The 21,665-nt window shown below is 38.0% G+C and overlaps 8 protein-coding genes across 8 annotated transcripts; 1 reads left to right on the forward strand and 7 right to left on the reverse strand. All coding sequences in view use genetic code 12, as the record gives it.

Annotated features, from left to right (window-relative positions):
- Window positions 1-111: 111 nt before the first annotated feature.
- OPI1 (transcriptional regulator) lies at window positions 112-1,740 on the reverse strand (the record flags this gene model as incomplete). The annotated part of the gene is made up of 1 exon (XM_067694467.1): window positions 112-1,740. The coding sequence occupies one exon, from the start codon at window positions 1,738-1,740 to the stop codon at window positions 112-114; it is 1,629 nt and encodes a 542-aa protein (XP_067546784.1).
- Window positions 1,741-3,425: 1,685 nt separating this feature from the next.
- On the reverse strand, window positions 3,426-8,528 carry I9W82_005305 (uncharacterized protein; the record flags this gene model as incomplete). The annotated part of the gene is made up of 1 exon (XM_067694468.1): window positions 3,426-8,528. The coding sequence occupies one exon, from the start codon at window positions 8,526-8,528 to the stop codon at window positions 3,426-3,428; it is 5,103 nt and encodes a 1,700-aa protein (XP_067546785.1).
- A 272-nt stretch (window positions 8,529-8,800) lies between these two features.
- On the reverse strand, window positions 8,801-9,877 carry I9W82_005306 (uncharacterized protein; the record flags this gene model as incomplete). The annotated part of the gene is made up of 1 exon (XM_067694469.1): window positions 8,801-9,877. The coding sequence occupies one exon, from the start codon at window positions 9,875-9,877 to the stop codon at window positions 8,801-8,803; it is 1,077 nt and encodes a 358-aa protein (XP_067546786.1).
- Window positions 9,878-10,359: 482 nt separating this feature from the next.
- Window positions 10,360-13,021, reverse strand: I9W82_005307 (uncharacterized protein; the record flags this gene model as incomplete). Its single annotated transcript, XM_067694470.1, has 2 exons — window positions 10,360-12,155; window positions 12,385-13,021. 2 exons carry the CDS (start codon window positions 13,019-13,021, stop codon window positions 10,360-10,362), a joined length of 2,433 nt encoding a protein of 810 aa, XP_067546787.1.
- Window positions 13,022-13,429: 408 nt separating this feature from the next.
- PRS1 (ribose phosphate diphosphokinase subunit) lies at window positions 13,430-14,392 on the reverse strand (the record flags this gene model as incomplete). Its single annotated transcript, XM_067694471.1, has 1 exon — window positions 13,430-14,392. The coding sequence occupies one exon, from the start codon at window positions 14,390-14,392 to the stop codon at window positions 13,430-13,432; it is 963 nt and encodes a 320-aa protein (XP_067546788.1).
- A 221-nt stretch (window positions 14,393-14,613) lies between these two features.
- Window positions 14,614-16,395, reverse strand: I9W82_005309 (TATA-binding protein-associated factor TAF7; the record flags this gene model as incomplete). The annotated part of the gene is made up of 1 exon (XM_067694472.1): window positions 14,614-16,395. One exon carries the CDS (start codon window positions 16,393-16,395, stop codon window positions 14,614-14,616), a length of 1,782 nt encoding a protein of 593 aa, XP_067546789.1.
- A 742-nt stretch (window positions 16,396-17,137) lies between these two features.
- I9W82_005310 (uncharacterized protein) lies at window positions 17,138-19,378 on the forward strand (the record flags this gene model as incomplete). The annotated part of the gene is made up of 1 exon (XM_067694474.1): window positions 17,138-19,378. The coding sequence occupies one exon, from the start codon at window positions 17,138-17,140 to the stop codon at window positions 19,376-19,378; it is 2,241 nt and encodes a 746-aa protein (XP_067546790.1).
- Window positions 19,379-20,500: 1,122 nt separating this feature from the next.
- On the reverse strand, window positions 20,501-21,610 carry I9W82_005311 (uncharacterized protein; the record flags this gene model as incomplete). The annotated part of the gene is made up of 1 exon (XM_067694475.1): window positions 20,501-21,610. The coding sequence occupies one exon, from the start codon at window positions 21,608-21,610 to the stop codon at window positions 20,501-20,503; it is 1,110 nt and encodes a 369-aa protein (XP_067546791.1).
- Window positions 21,611-21,665: the final 55 nt, after the last annotated feature.

Raw genomic sequence — 21,665 nt, forward strand, 5'->3', positions numbered from 1 at the left:
TAGCATCGCCCCGCATTGTTCTGAATTAAACCACCCGGTGCAACACACCACGATACTCTGTATATCACAGCAAGATAATAAGAACCGAAGTGAACCTGTTTCCTGTCACAGCTAATTTTCAATCAACTCATCTATTCTCATTCTTTTTGTTGCTGATGTTATTCCATCAGGTTCTTCACTAGAACATCTAGTACTCACCAGATCGAACCCTTTTTCATCCTTCATTTCCACATCGCGTTGTTTTTCATTGACCTCCTCTTCTGTTCCATCTTTCGGGTCTTCTGGTATCTCTCCATTAACCCAAGACTCAACATGAGCCAACTGGTCGCTGAAAACATTTGTAAGTTTGGTGATCATCTCCAAACTCTCCTTGGCAAAAACAAATATACGATCATTGCCTTCTTCATTTTCACAATGCTGTATTGACGCAGGCAAACGTAATATGATATCACGTATCGTGTTTTTCAATTCAAATTCTTGTAAACAAGATCCATGTGAGGTTGTAGGAGTTAAAGTGCTTGTCGGTGTATTAGCATTGTCAGTTGATCCACTAGGTACTGGGGTTCCGTTGAAGGAACTAGTTCGAGATAAGGCATTTAGACGGTATGCTACTGGTGTTGTTGGGGTTGCGGGAGTTCCTGGTGCTGCAACCTCTGTAGAAGAAGCAATGGGAGCTGGAGCTGAAGCTGGAGCAGGAGCAGCGCCTGCACTTGCAGTTAAAGTGCTTGGACGGAAATTCAGTATAAGATGAATGATTTTCTTAACAGTACCAACAATTTCAACTTTCGTCTTTTCAGCAGTTTGATCGGAAAAGTAACTTTCATTGGATCTTTGCGTTTGCAATTGATGTCTCTTTTCTTTAATTGCCAATTCAGTTTCATCTAATTTCAATTGAAGGAAATTAATTTTAGAGCTGATTGTTGCATTGGCTGCCTTCAAAATATGGAGACAAAATTGCAATCTTCTTTTAGCATCAGAACTAGGAACAATACCAGAATATGATGAAGTAGTTGCCGTTGACAAAGTGGAAGATGTAGACAATCTCCTTTTCTTTTGCTTATTGTCAAATGAAGACATGGTATATGTTGGTGAGTTTGGTGATCCAGCACCATTTGACATCGATGTGGATGCATGTCTTTTTGTTTGATGTCTAGTGTTTAAATTGTCTTCTATTCTGGTAACCACAGGTATAGCTGCAGCTTCAACGATTCCTGCAGCATAATTGAAGGAAGAGTATCTTTGTTTCGAAGTTTCATAATATCTCACTGCATTCATAACAATTGGATGTTTAGCAACCATTGACACAGTTGATACAAGGGGGTGTCGTTGTTGTTGCTGTTGTCTTTGCGACTCATTTAAATCCAAATCATCTTCGTGATCTGTAGTAACCATGGTGTCAGCATCAGATGTTGGTGTATTACCTCCAGTCAACTGAGTTAATGCTTCTGCGGCTGATAAATCTCTCAGCTCTGGTGCTATCGGGGGTAAAGGCAACAGCTGCTGGTGTTGCAAATTGTCAGAATTTAGCATGTGATGAATAGAAAGTGATGATGACGACAATGCAGGAGGCATGCGTTGTTGAGTAGTTGGTGAGATTGATGTGCTATTGTCCACCATAGGTTCCTTTGAGTAAGGTGGTGGAGGTAAATCCGGTGGTGTACTATTGTCTGTGTCTGATGATGCCATACCATGAGAAGGAGGAGTAGTAGACACAGAAGTATTGGTGGTACTTGGTGCCATGGTGTGAATACGTGTATACTAAGTCTTTTGTTGTTGCAGAATCTCTCTGGTCAAGGCAATATAATATAAGGTTGTATTAAATGGACGTATACTACTTTCGTTGCTGCTATTTGTAAAAAGTGGTTGTTGTTATACGTAATCACAAGGGAAAAGTGGTGAGGCCTCGCGGTATTTTCTCGCTGCAAAAATAGTCTTTCTTTTTTTTTTGAGATGATTGTTTGAGTAATAAGTGGAAGATCCGTTGTATATATATATATATATATATCTTTAAGTAATTTAACCGATGATGATGATGATGGATGAAGGAGGATTAGTTATAGTGTTTTTTTTTTGTTGGATTTTTGTATTTGTATTTGTATATTAAAGAAATGTAAAAGAAATTATCACACTCTACTCTACTCTATTCTATTCTTTCTTTTGTTTCTTTCTTTTGTTTCTTTCAGATAGAGTAGTGTACTAAGTACCAAAAAAAAATAAAAAAACGTTTTTAATAAAAAAAATGAGACAAAGAGGTGAATGTGATAATTTTATACACAATCTGTATTATACTGAATAAATTTTATTATTTAACACAGTATGACAAGATACTATTAATACCCTTATCAATCCAGCACTAGAGTACCAGTATTAGATGAAACCTCTGCGATCAACTTCTTACTAATAAGTATATATATATACACAACACAATTACAATAAGGATCTCTGTTCTCACCTTCTTTTATGATACAAAAACCATTCTCAACCACAAACTTAAAACTTAAAAAGAAGAAAAAAAAAATATCACGTGTAAAATATTATAATAATATTATTAATAATGAAACACACATTCCTTTAGCCTATACTACTGTGAAGCTCGTTGAATGAATGGGAGTATAAATGCTCTATATAGTATCTCACGAAGAGTGTTTTTTTTTTTGAACAGTTTAAAAAGGTATAAAAAGAGGCTGTGAACAGTGTATAAGTGATGTGAAAAAACTCCGAGGTACACGTGATTGGGTCTTGTTTTTTTTTTTTTTTTTCGCTCTAAAACCAACAGCAGAAAGATCTCAAGTACGCCCCCACTTTCTTCTCCACCAAACGACAAACAGAAACTACAGTAAAAAAACGTATATACGTATGTAATTTATTAACTTTTTGATAGAGTATGTTATTATGAACATCTGTAAAGAGAGAATCTTTGAAAATAAGGAGACCTGCTTTCTGATTTGAACACATTCTGTTAAGGTAAAATGGGAAAAAAAAAAAATAATCAAGTGGCCCACCTCCTACTCTTGTAAGTTAATTTTGTCTTGTGAAAAAAAAAAAAAAAAATAAAATAATAAATTTTAAAAATGTTTTAATTTTAATTTTTACATTTTTTTTTTTTTTTCATTTTGCATGTGATTAGTTTTTTAGTATTGAAGTTAGAACTATTTATAAAACCAATCTACTGATCAACTTATCATCACACACATATGTTTCAACTTTTAAAGAGTCAAAGTACTTCTCTTTTCTTCCCTTTACAGATTATCAATGAAATAAAATAGTTTACAATTACGTGTATATATATAAGGAACCATCTATGTACCGATACAACTGTATTCTCAGTCTATATCCACAACAAACACCAATCCCAAAATCAGTCTCTGCCTTTTTCTTCTCTCACCAAAACTTTCTCTACCATAATATTTGCATTGTCTCTAAATCTACTCATTTTCACGAACATACTCAATGGCTCTAGCTTTTACTTTATCAACCATCTTTTCATCTCCTTGTCCTTGCTCATATTGCAACCACTTGTTGAAAAAGAATTTGGCTTGTTTACGAGAAACTTTTTTATTCTCAATCACTCTTTCAAACAAACTTTCAATATGTTGCTTATTCGAATCACCATCCTTACCCCCATACTTGATTTCTTGATCAATATACACATTCCACAAATCAATTCTCTTAGGAGCATCAGCAATCAATCCTTCAAATAACGATCTTGCTTGTTCAGCATCACCCTTGGCAAATTCCAATTGAGAAAATTTCCGTACAACTTCAATATGATCACGTTTGGGCAACACTTGTAAAGCTTTAGCCAACACTTGACGTGCTTCATTATTCAAACCTTGATCCAACAAGAAAGATCCATACAATACCCAAGTTAAAACATTCTGACCAAATTTCTTTCCCATAGTTTTAAACAAGTCACGTGCTTGGTCAAATTTCTCACTCATAATCAAAATACTAGCCAATTTCTGATGAATTATAAATGAATCCATATATTGACATGCTTTCTTGAAAATAGTATCCAAACTCTCATCACTACCAAATGTATTTTCCAAATTTAGTAAAGCAATCCAAATATTCAATTTCTCTTGTTCTTCTCGATAATTGATAGTATCTAAAGCACGTTGTCCAATTGTTCTTGCCTTATCAACCTCACTCAATTGTAAATTAAATGACATATAATTCATCCACAAGATCGAACTATTTGGATTTCCAATTAACAATCTCTCAAAATCAGCAACTGATTGTGGTGCACGAGTGTTTAAATCAATGGTCTTGTCTTCAACTTTGGTTGATTTACGTGACTTTCTTGACTTGCTCTTTGAACCACTACTCATAAAGTCTTCATCGTCAGATGAAGAGTCATAATTATCACCTGTTTGATCAAGGATTGACGCAGTCCAATCGAAACCATTGGTGGATAATGCATTTGGTTGGGAAGTTGCATCCTCTTCTTCTTCTTCTTCTTCTTCTTCTTCTTCTTCTTCTTCTCCATCCTCCTCATCTTCATTTTGTTCTTCTTCTGGATCAATAATAACATCTTCATTTTCATTTTCACTTTCTCCACTTTCATCATCCTCTTCATCATCCTCCTCCTCAGCATCTTCCATCTCAACATCGCCGTCCTCTTCTTCAACACTATCATCGAAATAAGATGCCTTCATTCCCAAAGATAATTGCTTCTTTGAAGTATCAATCTTCAAAATCTTCACTTTAACACGATCGCCTTCCCCAAACAAAGCCATTACGTTCTTCACATCATTTTCAGATATTTCCGAATGATGACACAACCCACTGATATTTACAGTTCCATCCAATTTAACAAACACACCAAAATCTGTAGTCTTTGTAACATGACCTTCAAAAATATCACCAACTGCCAAATCGTCAAATGTCTTCATTGTTTTCAATTCTCCATTAACTTCACTTTCTTTCAAAGTCATTAAAATTCTACCTTCTTCTTTACAATTGACAATTTTACCTGTGACTGATTGATTAGGTTTGAAAAATTTCTTCCAATCTTTTAAATATGAATCACTCAAATCAGATACTCTCACCAAGGCAAACACTGATCTACCCAATGAGACATAAACACCATTGGAACTAACATTCTTGACAAATCCCTTGACAATGTCACCTCTTGACAAATCCTCAAACGAGTTGATGGTTCTATCGGTGCTGTTTTCATCTCTCAAACTTACAGCAATCTTTTGTTGATCGGCATCGATATCCAACACAGTTGCTCCAACATATTCATTGACATGGAAAACTTGGTCCAACTTGTCTGAGTAATTATTCAATGCATCAGTTATGAATGATGAAGCAATAACCTTCTCACCTAGATCTACCAATACATACAGGTCCTTAACTTTGATGATCCGTGCAGGATAAGTTTTGCCCTTTTCAACATCGTCAAATTTATGAATATAATGTTCTTTAGAAGTCAATGCTAAAGTATGATGCTCAACATCAACTTCTTTCACTTTTACTTGAATAGCAGCACCAATAGGATACCTATTTTCAAAATTGTGGAAAATTGAACCATCATCTGATAAATCCATAAATGAAATACGCCCTTTAATGGAAGGGGATATAGAAACCCAAACAAACCCACGGTCAACATTATTGACAAATGCCACCAATTCATCTCCCTTCTTCACGTCCGCAAGCTTTAAGGAACTCAAATTCTTCTTGTGAATTTTCGCATCATGTAAGGACAACTCCATAGTAGTTTGCTTGTTAATCTTGTTGTGAGTAATTGGTAAAAAGGTATGATTTTTGGCATCATGAAGACCAATCACCTTCACATCAAGCTCGTCACCTTTGTGGAAACCTGACAATGGTTGTGATAAGTTCTTAATATCCTTGATCGATTTAAAGCACTGTGTTACATCAACACGTCCATTCAAGTTGTCGGCCAATCTTACATTCAACTGAGTACCCTTGACAGACTTAATAATAGCTTTAGTAGTACAACCAATGGTATAATCTTCGATGGTCTTTTTACTAGAATCCACTGGATTAATCAAGTTGTCTCCTTCGGTATCTTTATTATCAGCAACGGTTAACAAAAATCTCTTGTTTTCGGTATCAACACTCAAAACACGACATGCCAAAGATTGATACTTATAAAACCTCTTTGACAAATCTTCATGCGCATTCTTGGCAACATATTTGGCTAAAATCAACCCGGTCAATCTTCCAGTAAATGCAACAAAAATTCCTAGATTTGTCACTGACTTGACATAACCTTTAATAACTTTATTAGGTTGAATGTCATCAAAATCAGTGGGCAACTGTTTTCTCAACGATGCTTCGATAAGAGACTTTTTGGCAGTGCCAATAACAGTTCTTGCTTTCAAATCCTTTTCCAAGATCAACACTTTAATTTTTGAACTTATTTCGAGTTTCTTAAACATGGCCCTGTTTTGTTCATAGTTTCCATCACTAAGTTGTCCGTCATGAACCACTCCTCGAAGATTGGAGCCTTCCAACTCAATCAATACAGAATCATTCTTCTTTTCAACAACCACGGCTTCAACAACAGAAATACCTGGTATTAAACTGGCAATTTCAGACTTTTGCGAAGCTGACAACTGGCTTGATTGTTTCAAAGTCACCACTAAACGTTTTTGATCTTGATTGATATCCAAAATCTTAACATTGACTACTTGACCAAGTTTTAAGTATTTGGATGCATCATCCACAAAAGTTTCGGAGATCTCGGTTTTAGGTAAAAATGCACGAAGTGAACCAAAAAAGGATACAATCACACCTCCATGAACAAATTTCTCCACTGTAGCATTTGTTTTCAACCCAATCTTGGCATCTTCAAAGTTTGAAAGAATATCTTCGTCTTCTAAATTGACTAATGATTTTCTCAATGTGATCAACGGGACTTTTCCTTTATGGGCCAAGAGTCTACCTTTAACTTTGGAGCCAATTCTAAACTTTCTCTCGGGATACACTAGTTTTATATCCGACATATGGCTTGGAGGAACAGTTCCTTGGAAGTCATCCAAAAACTTGACTTGAATACCACCTGAATCTGGCAAGACATTGGTAATGATGCAGCTGGGTAGAAGAGTTCCAATTGGTACATCTTTAACGCTTAAATATGCGGCCTCAATAGTTGAAGGTTTAAATGTTAAAACGTACAAGTTGTCAACCATGTTGTATGCAACAACTCTTGCTTTGTGCTTACTCGTAGCACTGTAATCAAGTAAAGTCTTTGATTCGTCAATATTTGAGTTGTGTACTTGACCAAATGATTGTCCGAGCTTCACATATACATACTCTCTATCAGAGCCAAGAACTTCTGCATCGTCAAAAACGTGTCCAATAGGGAATGCCTCGAGAGCGAGATTTTTAGAACTATCATCGCCCATCTGTAACGAATGTTGAACTATTGAAAGAATCAACTTACGAACGCCACCTTTTTGTAATATTGCCATAATTCTGGCCTTGATACTTGTTCCAATAGCAAATTTGTGTTTCAACTCTTCCAAATTAAAGACTTGTACATCAGCAAAACTGATTGTACCATCTACTAATCCAAAAACTCTCGTAGCAATACCAGACTCTGTGACATCACTCACTAGAGCATCCACAACAGCACCAACTTGTATAGCGTCAACAGACGAAATTGTGGTGACAGGAGTAAGTTTCTTGGTAGTAAAAGCAACTGCAGGCTTAACGGTGATGACTCTTCCGGAAGGTTTGGAGAAAATCAGTGTCGTAAGTACTAACCCACTTTTACAATCCTTGGGTTCGATGCCAGCGTTTCGTAATTCCTTATTTGAAACAAATGCTGAAAAGCCATCAAGACCTGTTTCCAAAATCAAACCATGATCTTCAACAGACTTTACCGAGCACAGCAAAATGTTACCGGGAATTAAATCCTCCTTCTCAAGATTGGCATTGTTTAACTCGGGTTCAATGCTCACTTCAATTCTCTTCCTATTACCTGTCTCAGTTCCAATAACTTTTGCTCTCAACCATGAGCCAATTTTGAAGATAGATTTCAAGTCAGGAAATTCCTTTTCGGGTTTTGAACTGATTAAAGCTCCAGTTTCATTTTCATCTTCCAGTTCGCTTTCCTCCTCATACTTGTTGATTAATTCAGTAATATAAGAACTCATTGCAGTGATTGGCACGTAACCAACCAAGTTATTTTCCAAAGCCAAAGCAATATCCAACTTGTTTATCGCTTGAATTTGGCCAAATACAAACGAACCCGGAGCAAGGTTCTTAAATGACAAGTACTCGATTTGAATCTTTTTTTCATCCTCTGTGTCATCATCATTTGGATTTGATTTGGATCCTTTCTTTTTATTCGTGCGCTGTTTCTTTCTTGGCGTTTCTGAATCGCCTGCTTTCTTGGATCTCTTATTCTGACTTGCGACCTCAAATAGCACATCCTTGGTTGCTTCGTTTGAAATTTCCTTCACCTCTAGAGGAGTCAATCCAGTAGCCCCTCCTCTTGGAAACGCATACTCATTACTACTTATCTTTGAATCAGCAGTATCAGACATATTATATAGTCGCTGGTGACTAGCTGGTCTTTGTTGATAACTGGAAAATGGAGTTGCCAACAGATGAATAAAGAATGAAGAAAAGACTTTTGTTTGATGAGATGAGCGGCCCTAATAATTTTTTTTTTTTTTTCTTCTTCTTTGCAAAAGCTACTACAAAGTTAACAAAGAACCAAAAGAGTAACAAGAGAAGTGGTTTACATAGTGTTAGAGAATAAAAAGCTCGTAAAATATGAACATATATTCAACGTAACTCCACTTCATCTTCAATGCTAAAATATTCTTCTATCATTCACCGATCCTGCTTGCTTCCTTTCAAGCATTATTCTATCAGCTTCATGCAAACCATACTTTTTGATCAATTTGGAATAGAATAATCCACAAGCATTGCACAACGTCCTGCTACCTTCAGGACCCCTTCGCCATTCGGGTGTCTCCTTTGAACGACAATGTTGACAAATAACCTCCTGTTTGGAGCCAGAATCCGAATCAACCCTAGATGTTTCGAAGTTGTTTTTAGTCTCAAAGTACAAGCAGACATCATTTGGAGCAGCAGGACCACCATTTTGGCGCAACAAATCATTTTCAGTAAAACGAGGCGTCATTCTCAGATCCTTTTTACGACTTTTTTTCGATTCATAATTGGGCATCATGTGTTGACTCAAATTCCTTTTCAAATTGTTGCCACCTTCCACATCCAGAGCTCTTGTAACCTTGGACCCTGTCAAGTACTGTTTTCTATCCTCATTCCGCTTGATGTTCTCTAATAGTTCGGAAACTTTTCGGAGATTACTCAAAACCTGATCTATATCATTATGCTTCATTCTTTTTAAAATGTTTTCAAATGTTCGGCCCGAATTCCCATACGTGTAATACAGCAAGACATTTATTTCTTTGCATTTCAGCTCAAACTCAATTAAAAACTTGAGCAATTCAGACACAAACTTGTAGTCATCTTCCTTTTGCTGGTTAATAAAATCTTGATCAACTTTGGACATGTCTAAGCTTTCGATTGACGATGGCGAAGTCGAATATAATGGTAGGTTGCCCTCATTTTTTGGAGTATAAAACTGATTTGGATAGCTTTCATGTCTTCCGTAAATGGGAGTTCCGTACATGTACTCTTGACCTTTGGGGTATGGATGACCATTCGAGGCCGTGTTTGTTGACGACTTCTGAGGCGCAACTTGACTTTCCTCATGTATAGACAAATTTCTGATCGATGATGAATACTGTACAACCCTCTGAGCTGGTGACACGATATCTGTTTCCTTCAAAGTCTCATTTAATTGCCGAAATGATGGAAGTCTAGGTGCAGTTGTTGGGTCTTGACAAATACTACTGTTCATTTGGATAGATATTGCTTGTTGTTGTAACTTAAAGTCATCAAATCCTAAGATTTGAGCGTATCACCACGTTTATGTACTTTAAATCAGGCTTTCTCTTTTCCCTTTTTTTTTTTATATATATATAATTTTTTTTTAGATCGAAGCCAACAGACAGCATATCATAGAATTTCTTTTCGGTAAATCAATTGAGTATCTAGGGTGTTTGTTGGAAATTTTTTGGGAGGACAATTCCGATTTTAGTTATGCTGTCAGCCTCAAAGTTAAAACAAAAAAATTATAATTTGATGGAAGTGGGACACAAAACTAAATATTCTCGCACCTTGTTAATGGAACTACTCACGATTTTAGGAAATTAATATTCCTTTGCATGGTCTGGCATTTGATCCGCCTCAGAGTCTAGATCGCCATCTATTTTTCTTTCTTTCTTTCTTTCTTTTATTTCTTTTTCTTTTTTTCGTCAGCAACTCCCTTTCAATAGTGAATCATTGTTTCTTTTTCTTTTTCTTTTTGGAAGATGATGACGACGATGATGCCGGTGACTGCTTCATAATTACAGTACCTTGCTTCACATCGTCTGACTCGTTTTGAAGTTTTTCTTTACTGTCGAGGTAAAACATTAGGTCCGTCACCTGTTCATTTAGACCCATATTTTGACTTTGGAGCTCCTCTATAGAAGCTTTTAGTTCATCATTTGACTTCGTTATGTGTTCAATTTTATTAGAAAATGCCTCGTTCAATGCATTTGCTGTACACAATTGCTTGCTCAAATTATGGATCTTCTCCTCCTTCTTTTGAATCTTCTCCTTTAACGAAGGCACAACCGAAGTCGTTAGATCCGCTACTTTGTTTGATAAATCTTCGATTTTTAGTTCAAGCTCTTTTACCGTATCCAGATGCACACTTGAAGGGAGGATGGAGCCTTTTCTAGATTTTGATGATGACGTTAACTGTGCTGCTTGTTGATCCAAAAGGTCTTGGTAGTATTCGCGTTGACTTGCGAGCTGACTAATGAGCAACTGCGAGTATTCAAAACCAACTGCATCAATTTTATCAACGCCACTACAACCCCAATTCTTGCTCTCCTTTGACCCGCTCTTATCTGGTAGCTCCACTAACTTACCATCTGACTCGTTCGTTACCAAACGATGAACATAATTATCACCTGCATAATCCCACACTCGGCTTGTGTTTATTTCCATAGCAAAACAATGACCTGTGGTGACAAAGTGCTTTAAAGAGTGCTGCTCAGGCGCATATCTGCTGCAGCCTACATTTCCACATATCAAGCAAATCCATAAATTTGACCTCACCTGACAATCCATGCAAACATCATTTTCTTCAGGGGCCAGTAGCTGTGCATTATCTTGCAGGGCCGATTCTCCAAGGTTTAGATTTTGTAACCTCCTGTCTTGGTTCAAGTTTGCTAAGTTGGCCAAATTATGTGAGTACCTGCAAACAGGACACGAATCATCGCGCCATTTAGAAAGGCACAGACAGTGAAAAGTATGCTGACACGGAATAGTAAGTAGGCCCGTTACACCAGAATCCATTTTTTCAAGACACACAGGACAAGTTGGAAGCTCAATTAAAGAATTATCAGTGGCAAGTTTGCCTGCAGATTGCTCAGTTGAGTTATTTTCAGAAGGTGTGGTAAACGGGTCGGATAGTAGAAACGGAATCAAGGATTGAACTCCCTCAAGACGCTGTTGCTGGTAATGGACTTGAACTGAGCTAACAAAGATGACATGTGACGTTTCTGGTTCCATTGAGTTGAAGCTCTTTCCATCAAATTGGTACTGGAACTCTGCTGCTTTCACAATGTCTCGAAACTTGATCAAAACCATGAATCTGTTTTGCTTATCACTTCTTAGAATTCTAATATGGGAGATGGAGGAAACAAACCCTTCCCCAATGAATCCTAGTAGGTCCGTTGCGGTAAAGTATGTGGGTATGGCCAAAATTGCGACCATCGTGTTGTCTCCAGGAGTGGTCACAGTCTTCTTCTTCCCAACTGTTCCATTAGATGGATCATCATCTTCAAACTCTCGATAAAGTCTAATAATACCCTCTCCAATCAGTTTTGCTTTAATAGGTTCTATTGTTGCCGGGATATTTTGCATTTCTGATGATAATTTGATGTCAATCTCAGTTATACTCAACTCTGAATAACGGTAATCGAAATTTGATTTTATTGGATGTATAAAGTCTAATATAATGTGGTAGGAGTCGGTACCGATCATACTATTTCCTGATGAGATTAAATTTCTGTCGCCATGACCTAGAGTGAGATGGAGTACTTGCACTGACACCACTGTTGGACAAGTTTGTGCGACTCCTATTTTTTTCTCGCTCTCCCTGGCTTGGCTCCAATTCGAAGGTTCTACAAGTTGGCTTCGATCTAAATATATGTATCTTCCTCTACTCTAACGGGTAAAAACCTCTTACTTATACGGTTTAAAGATAGTACTTTTCCATATCAAATTCAATCAAGTTCGAAAGAATTTCACCATTCGTTCCAATGATTTCCTTTTCGTTTCCCTTTAAAACAGTTAATGCATTTGGATCAGGGATCCATATAACATGGGCATTTGCAGCAATGCCAGAGTAGACCCCCGGAATTCCATCTTCGAAAATGAGACATTCTTCAATCTTCAATGGGTCCAAATTCTGTTCAACGCGTTCTTTATTGAGACTAGCTAAACATGCAAACCATATATCAGGATGCGGCTTGCCCCTGCCTGGTGGTATTCTTGGATCATCCCCAGTCACTATGTGTCCCTCAAATAGGTTGAATCCATGCTGAAGATGTTTTGTTTTCCGGTCAAAATTTATAGTATTGGAGCTAGTACCTAAAGCAATCGGAATGTTCTTTTTATAGAGACCCTCTAAAAGTTCCAAGGCGCCGGGAAGGAACCTGGCTTTGTGCCATTTGTTTGCTTGAATCTTAATAGCTTCCTGTGCAAATTCCTCGGGTGTCAAAGGCAACTTGTATTCTTCAACCATAATCTTGGTCGCTTCCAAGCCCGGTCTACCTTGAAGTTTAATTTTAACATCCCAAGTCATAGGACCTTTCCCGTACTTTGCAAGTAGCTCCGAAGCTGCCTCCGTGTATATATCCTCCGTGTTTAGAATTGTTCCATCCATATCTTTTTCAAAAAGTTAGTCAAAAATAAGTCATCGTGTTGAGAGAAGAAATGAACGTACCAAAAAGACATGCTTTGATCTTGGTGTGGCTAGTGGTTGATAAGGTTAGATTATCATTCTGTGAATAAGGAAGTAAATAGACACAACGTACTGTTTTGACCCTGTCATGGTCACTATAATTATATTGGTTACAATTGAGGCTGGGGTCCTTCCAAGAAGAATCAAGAAAAAAAAAACACGAAAGAAAGGTTATAAAATATACGACGAGGTTCAGGGACAGAGCAAAAAAGAAAATCACACCCTAAGTTCAATAATCAAAACGTTTAATTTTATATCAAATAGTGTTGTAAGTAAATAGAGACCACTGTTACAAGTTCAAAAGTAGGTGTTTTCTACCTCGCCCTTTGGTCACAATGGCGCGTTTTTGAATAAATAAGAAATACTTTCACCATTGTGAAGTCTTCTGATAGCTTCGGCAATAACAGCCGAAACATCAATGGTGTCCAACTTGTTAGATAACTTCAATTTTTCTTCAAATGGCACTGTGTTAGTACAAACAACTTTCTTCAACTTGGAATTGTTTATATTTTTAATAGCGTTTCCTGATAAAATACCGTGTGTCACGATGGCAATGACTTCTTTTGCATTATTATCTAGTAACACTTCCGCAGCCTTGGCCAAGGTACCACATGTATCCGCCATATCATCAACAATAACACAAATCTTATTGGTCACGTCTCCTACCAAAACCATTCTGGAAACTTCGTTGGCTCTCGCCCTCTCCTTGTGAATCAAGGCAAAGTTCAAGTCAAGCCTGTCTGCCAAAGCTGCTGCTCTTTTGGCACCACCCGCATCTGGTGATATTATAATTGCATCCTTGTAGTCAATTGTCTCCTTGATATATCTAACCACGCTAGGCTCAGCGTACAAGTTATCAACAGGAACATCAAAAAAGCCTTGTATTTGGGAAGCATGCAAGTCCATTGTAATGACATGATCACACCCAGCTGTAGTAAGCATGTCTGCCATTAATTTTGCGGTGATTGGTGCTCGCGATTTGTCTTTTCTATCTTGTCTAGCGTAAGGGAAATTGGGAAGTATGACTGTGATTCTCCTAGCACTGGCTGTCTTGCAGGCATTAATCATAATCATTAACTCTATCACACGGTCATTGACTACTCCTGACCCGATTTGGCAAATAATAAATATGTCTTCATCTCTAACAGATTCTCCAATAGAGAATTGAACCTCTCCAGTAGATTCACGTTTTAATTCACTGGGAGTGATTTGGAGTCCTAATCTTCTAGACACCAATTCTGCAAGACCACGGTGAACGTCACTAGCGAGCAACTTGATCGAGTTCGTTGACATTTGTCTGTTTGTGTATGGTAGCTAAGAGAGTGGAGTAGTAAGGAGAACAAATCTCATCCAATCGATGAGTTTTTTTTTTTTTTTTTTTTTTTGTAATTTAATTTAGTTTTTTTCTTTTTTTTTTGTGTTCACGATTTCTGAAATCATTTTGTCTAGGAAGAAGAAACCAAGCTATACAGACATGAAAGCTTTTGACTTTGCACTTTTAGCTTCATTATATATTAAAAAAGATCGTCTATTGAACCAGAGCTATCATTGTTGTTGTCCAGACCTTCTGCCTCTTCAGCATCCTCATCATCATCAGCAGCGTCTTCTTCTCTATCTCTGATGCTATGATCTGAATTCTTATCAGAAAATGTCTCTGCATCAAACTGACCTCCAACAGAGCTGCGATGGAATGCCCCTTCGTTTTCATTTGATCTCAGTAAGTCCCTCTTCTTTTGTTCTAATGATGCCTTGAGGGATGAAATGTTGCTTTGAAGTTTCATTTTCATCATCGTGTCAGTTGTCGAGGAGAGATTCTTTCTATGTTTCTCTACTGCCTTCTCTAGCTCTGTGATTTCCTCCTCTAACAACTTCGTGTGCAGAAAGCTCTCTTTGCCTAGTCCTTTGTCCTCGTCATCCTCTTCATCATCCCCATCCTCGTCATCTTCCTCGTCTCCGTCGTCTCCGTCATCATCCTCGTCCGCTACAGCTCCTTCACCTTCTTCTTGATCCTCCTCCTCGTCATCATCATCATCATCCACTTCGCCAAACAAAAGTTCATCACTCGCATTGCCATCGTCATCATCTTCAGGAAACGATCCTTCAACCAAAGCACCTTTGTCTTGTAGAATTTCGGCCATCTGTGGAGATACAGTTACCACTTGATGATCGGTAGATGCGTCCTTATCATCAAGAACCTTATTCAACTCCTCTTCGAGATTGATCTCGAAATCATCATCATTCAATGCAGGATCTTGATCTTCCCTCGTGTCGGCGACATCACTACTACCTTGTATCGTCTGGTAACGATTACCCGAATCTGAAACACCTTCCAAGTTGAGTTTTGACAGCTTGTCAAACTTTTGACTCAAGGATTCAGGATAAGGCGATGGCACTCCGGACGGGGAGTTGCTTATGTGACCATATTTTGTATATGACAGGGCGTCAATTAGTTCAAAATGACTTTCTTCAGCTTCATTATCTAGTTTAATTAAAGCATCAACTCTATCCTCAATATCCTGGATCACCCTATGATCAGCTCGCGTGGGTCTAAATCTGCGATAAACATCTTTGAAAGGCTCCAAAACCCCATTTCGATAAACTGATCGTTTGCGAGGGACTTCATGATTCTTGACATGATCATAAAAAGGATGTTTGAAAAGATATTCTTCAGGCACTTCAAAGTCGGTCTCTGTATTCAATTGAGTGGGATTAATCTTATGCAACACAAGCAATATCTGTGAGACATCAAAATTCTTAAGAATGTTCTTCTTGTCAACGGTTTTGTAAACCTCCACTAATGTTGGTAAATCTATTAGTCTGGCAGAGTAAAGAGTGCCATTAATATTGACGACTGCTTTCTCTCTAGTAATCCATTTCACATTAAGTCCAGTTAAATCGCCCGATTCAACAGCATTATGAACAAACTCGAGATTCGTATCATTTAGGAATCTCAATACAATTCCTTGTTCAATTAAAGGGTCATCTTCCAAATCAGGGGCCTCGGAATCATAACCTTCACCAGGTATCCTCGTTGGCTTTATTCTTACACGTGGAGCAAACTGTGATTTACTTCCGCCACTAGGTATGTTTGGTTTACCTTTCGACAAGCTTAACTTTAATTTTTTTGGCTTCTCTTCTTTGCTTGGCTCTTTTGCCTCTAAGGTTCGCTTTGAGGATGTTTGTGGAGGCTTGATTTTCAAAGTAGGTGCTTTCGGCGTGGGGTCTTCATTCCGAGAGGGCAGCTGATTGCCTGGGCTTTCTGTTGGTCGAACTTTTAACTTTAATTTCAATGCCATTTCCTCCTGCAATAACTTATGATAAACTAGTGTGGTAGATCTCTTATTGCTGATGTTAATGTTGTGATGTTTTTGTAGGGAAGAAAAAATGAATGCGTTAATTAATTGTTTTAGTTTTACAGATATATAGGTTCAGTAAGAAAAGTACATAGATTTTTGATACCGATTGTAGAAGAACAACAGTGAAGAGACTCTATAGTCTAATATTCAACTATTGCACGTTGAACTAATAATTCTATTGCATTACTTGGTTAACTTCTTTGGGTGTCCTCTTTCGCTTATGTGCAGTTTTCAGAAAAGAGAAAGTTGGTTGCAAAGTTAATTCAACAGCTGACAAGTCAGCCATCAGCCACCAACACATCCGATCAACGATCATCAGAAACAGTTAATCAATCACTGATGCAACATTCTCAGATCCCCAATTAGAGAATACCTCATCTGTGCCTCAAAGTAGAAATCTAGCCACCAAAGTTCACCAAACTTCGAAGGATGAGAAACGTAACCAAAGATATTCCAATCATTGATGTCAATTACCACTTGAAGTACTATGCTAGTGTCTACACCTATGTATCCCATATCTAATACATCTCAATTATCGTTGCTAGAATACGTAGTTATATCCCAATCTCTGTATTTGTCAAGTTTTGCAACACAATTCAGTAATTTTCTCAAAACCATTTAAAAAGAACGCCTGAACTCATTTGTACATCTCCTTCTTCCCGTCTTTTAACTCCACACAAACATGCCAAACACTACTGATTCCACCCGCATGGGACATCGTCATCGTGTCCGCCATGCCCCCGTCATCATCAAGAACTATGGTCCAGTTTACAACGCCCCAACTTACCATTTTAGTTTTCCAATTGGTAATTTAACAAACTCACCTTTTATTGCCAACGACGCTGTCTATGATCCCGCCTCAAACACCACCACTTTCACATCCAAGGACGGAAGCAACAGCAGCGACAACCTTGTGGCAAAAGTCATCTTGAATGGAAATTTCACGACCGAAACGCCGTCATTTGAAGCAGCTGAATCTGATCAATCGTCTTCACCAACTGTATCTTCACCAACTGTATCTACCCCAATTGCATCTGAAACAACTGAATCTGTTCCAAGTGTATCTATTCCAAGTGTATCTGCTCCAACTGTATCTATTCCAACTGAGTCTGTTCCAAGTGTTTCTGTTCCAACTGTATCTGCTCCAACTGTATCTATTCCAACTGTATCTGTTCCAACTGTATCTGAATTACCAACAAATACAACCACTGTCGCAGCAAATCCTTCTGCAAGTCCTTCCACTATTGGTGATGTCGACATCATTGCATTAAAAGCATCAACCAAAAATTTGCAGACAAGGATTTATAAAGTACTCAGCTCCCATAAGCAACCGTTGAACTATGACTTAGTTAAATCCCATTTGAAACAAAGGTCTGAACGTTCTCACAATTGTTACTCCAAAATTGAAATTCCATCTGATGTCAAGTTAATAATGAAACAACAGGAACAAAGTGACAAAGATGCAATCCATTTGGAGCTTCCAGCAGGTGCACCAAGAGGTACATTGAAACGCATGCTTGAAAAGGTCCCCCAACCGTGGCAGATCCATAAAGTTATCGTACACTTTAACGATAAGGAATTTGAACCATTTGAGGTTCGTTATTTCAATAGTGTTTATCCATTCACCAAACGGGTGGATCCCACTAATTCCGTGTTGGCTTGTGTGTCGAAAAAGTTGGACAACGTCCACTTTTGGCAGGCACTCCGCCTTAGAGATGAGTTAAGGCAAATACATATTTTGCAGAAAAAATTGGCCACTGAAAATGGTGGTGAGCAAAATGAGTGTCCTACAAATAATGAGAAAGACTTAACTGCATTCAATGGAGTGACTGACTACCCAACTATTGTTGCCAACGTATACGACAGTGCAGAAAATCAAGGATCCGTTTGTGATGACCGCAAAGATGATGTCAAGGAAGAGACTCAAGTGGTTGTGAGCGTAATTGATGTTGACTCAGATCCTCAACCTATTGACAATACCAAAGCTGAAGAATCCATTTGTGATGACAGTAGAGAGGAAGATGTTAAGAAAGAGACTCAAGTGGTTGTGAGCGCAATTACTGTTGACTCAGAACCTCAACCGATTGGCATTGGCGGTGGAAAAGACAAAGAAGAGTCAGTCACTAATTTCAATGTCAAAGAAGAACCTGTCACTAATTTAAACGTCAAAGAAGAGTCAGCAATTAAACCAAACGACAATGAGGGGTCAGTGATTGTCCAAAATGACAATCTTCCTTATGTTCATGGTTTGCTGAAATTATTAGACTTGAGAGAGGAATCTTTCGACACAATCTTCTCGGGAATGATCTTACCGTTGTTGACATCAGACTGGCAAGGACAACTTCCCGGTGACCAACCACCTACCTTTGTAAGGTTGGAATTCTTCCTCACCGAAAAGGGGAAGATTAACAAAAGCTACAAGACTCGTTGCGAGAAACAACTTGCAACCTTTATAAGGACCGTCCACCAACATTTACTAGACATGGGCACTTCTCAAGAAGCTGTTTTGAAACGGACATTAGAGTCCGATCTATACAAAAGAACTTTCAGTTTGTATTTTCTCGCCATAGAATTGTTGCAAACTCCGGAATGGAAGAAGATGAAGAAGATGAAGCAGTTAATGGCATCAGCTGGAAAGATTTTCAACTCGGTGTCAAGGTTTTTGAACTCACTTGTCAAAGAATTTCAATTGGCGGTTGATGGTACAGAATTTGATGAACAATTAGTTGAAAAGTTAAACCGTATGATACTGATTACAGAATCAGAAGTACAAAAGGTACTTGAAGCTACTATCCGTCTTGAGATGACGGACTATGTTCTCTTTGAGAAGTTTTCAATGTTAGATCGCTTACCTCCTAAACCAGAAACAAAGGAGGTGGTAGATAAACAACCAGATGAGTTAAATTCAATTTTGAAACAATAAGATGGGAAAGAAAAATGCAATACCTATTCGAAGGAAAGAAAGAAGCGACGTTGGGAGATTAGTTGATCATGGATGAGAGAGAATTAGAAGCAAATGATACAATACCTCACTATAGATTCACACACATCCACAAGGTGTGAGAGAACTTTTGATTATTACTTAAATATTGAACGGCGCACCGCCTGGTGCTGTTCGGCTCAAGAGTTCATTCTACATAGTGATATTCGGGTTTTGTTTTTTGTTTGCTAAAGTTGACTTTTGTCAAGAATTGTTAGAGATGACTACAAAAAAAGATAGTCATGTTTTCAAGTTTGCGTCGTCGTAGAAGTCCTTGAAGTAATAGGTTTGTCCCTCCTTAAATTTGTGTTTTGGTTGTTGATTCTGGTTTTACCGTGACAGTTTGTTTTGGTTTTTGACTTTACTACAATTGCTGCTTAAAGAACTTTTTGAGTTGAGTTTATTTTGCTGTTTATTGGCTTTCTATAATGTGATATAAATTGTCAATCATCCTCTCACTTGCGCGCTTCTCTTTTCCTTCTTGTTGGGCTCTTTTCTTTTCATCTCTTGTTGGTAGTTGACCCATGGTGGCTGCAGTCAGGAAAGAAACAAAAAGGAAAAGTAGTTTCCTCTTCAGTAATAATCAAACGCAAAATTTTGAAAAGTGTGACGTACACTTGTCGGTTGTTACCAGGCACTTGTGGTAGAATAAAGCAAATGTTATTAGATGGTAAACCATAGTCTGGTGCTTTCTCGGGTCTTGTACTTGTTAACTAGGTATGAGTGAGGATCTGTACATAGCCTCATGCCCTTTAATGATCAGCTCAGCAAGTCCCAGACATCAAATAAATGTCACTCCAGAAGGCTCCATTCATCCTTAGAGCAAAGCTCCCTCGTGGTATAGTGCAAGATTGCCAACTATCGCAATGAGAAGTTATCTACGCCATCAAATAGTCCCTCGATGCTTGCTTGCATATGTGGAAGGGATATTGAGCGTATGGGTCAGACGTATCTGACTCAATAGGCACATTACAATTCACAAGTACTCTCCACGCTTGAGGAAATTAATTCCGCGGATGCGAGTGAGATTTACGTGTTGGAAAACTTCATCACCCTGAATATCAGTTAGTTTACTGGAGCACCATCAGTGTCCTCTTTTGTCAACAAATACTCCTTTACTGCATCACCCCATGTCTCCCTTTTCTTGTAGTACGCCATATCTTGCGGTAATGAGTCAATGCCTCGAGCAAGCTCGTTGCCCAAGCCTTCTTCATTCTTGATCTGATGTAAGCTAGTCAAATATGTGCGTGTAGTCATCACAATGGCACCGGATTGTGGTAATCGTGTCAACACCTGTCTCTCACATCTCAAAAAACATCCATCAATGAAATCAATGTCATCTATATTCAATTTCGTCACTTCATCACCTTGTCTTGCATGATTATTCAATGTAAAATATTCACCATGCGTTTGTATTGACCAGTTGTGTCGTACCCACAAGTCCGTTGGCTTCAAATTGTTGAAAAACTTGTGCATTGGGTTTTGCAAGTGTGTTTTATATTGTGGTACTAAAGTGTGGATGTACGATATTGGTTTATCAAATAGATCACTTGGGTCAAAGCCAGCTGGAAACCCCACAATTGACGATCGTAAAATGTACTCTTCTTCTTCCCCTGCCGTTGAGTCATTCTTTAACAACAAGACAAAATCTTCTTCAATGTTGGATCCAATGTTTGTCAATAGTTCATGGGAATCCAATTTTTTAGGATCTTTTGCAAACTTTGATCCATTAATTTTGTTCTCAATCATACAGGCTTTAGCATCCATTTTGAAATACTGGGGATACCTTTTAAGATAAAACTCAAACATTACCTCGTATAGCTCTTGTACCGCTCTGATTGACCTCGAATCCTGATGAATGTGCATTGTTTGATGTGGATTACTCTTTAGCGAGTTTGCCTTTAGCGTAGTGACCTTTGAATACGTGCTTTCAATCAATAACCAATCATTCGGAGTCTTTGATATATTTCTCACACCAATTTTTGGATTAAAGTTTCGTTTACCAACAAACGGGCGTACTGGTAATGGTGGTTGGTCTTGCCAATTGAAACCTGGGTCAACTGGTGTTACGTTTGCCGTGTGTCTGTGATGATGTGGTTTTGAACTGCTGTAAATAAAGTAGGCTATAGCTGTGATTACAACAAGTATACTCGCAGACACGTGAAGATGGAGCATTGTTCCTTAGTCTAAGGATACTGTTTGGTGATTGGTAAATGGATGAGGTTTTTTG

Source organism: Candida metapsilosis (genome assembly GCF_017655625.1).
Source record: "Candida metapsilosis strain BP57 chromosome Unknown scaffold7, whole genome shotgun sequence".
NCBI classification, from domain to species: Eukaryota; Fungi; Ascomycota; class Pichiomycetes; order Serinales; family Debaryomycetaceae; genus Lodderomyces; species Lodderomyces metapsilosis.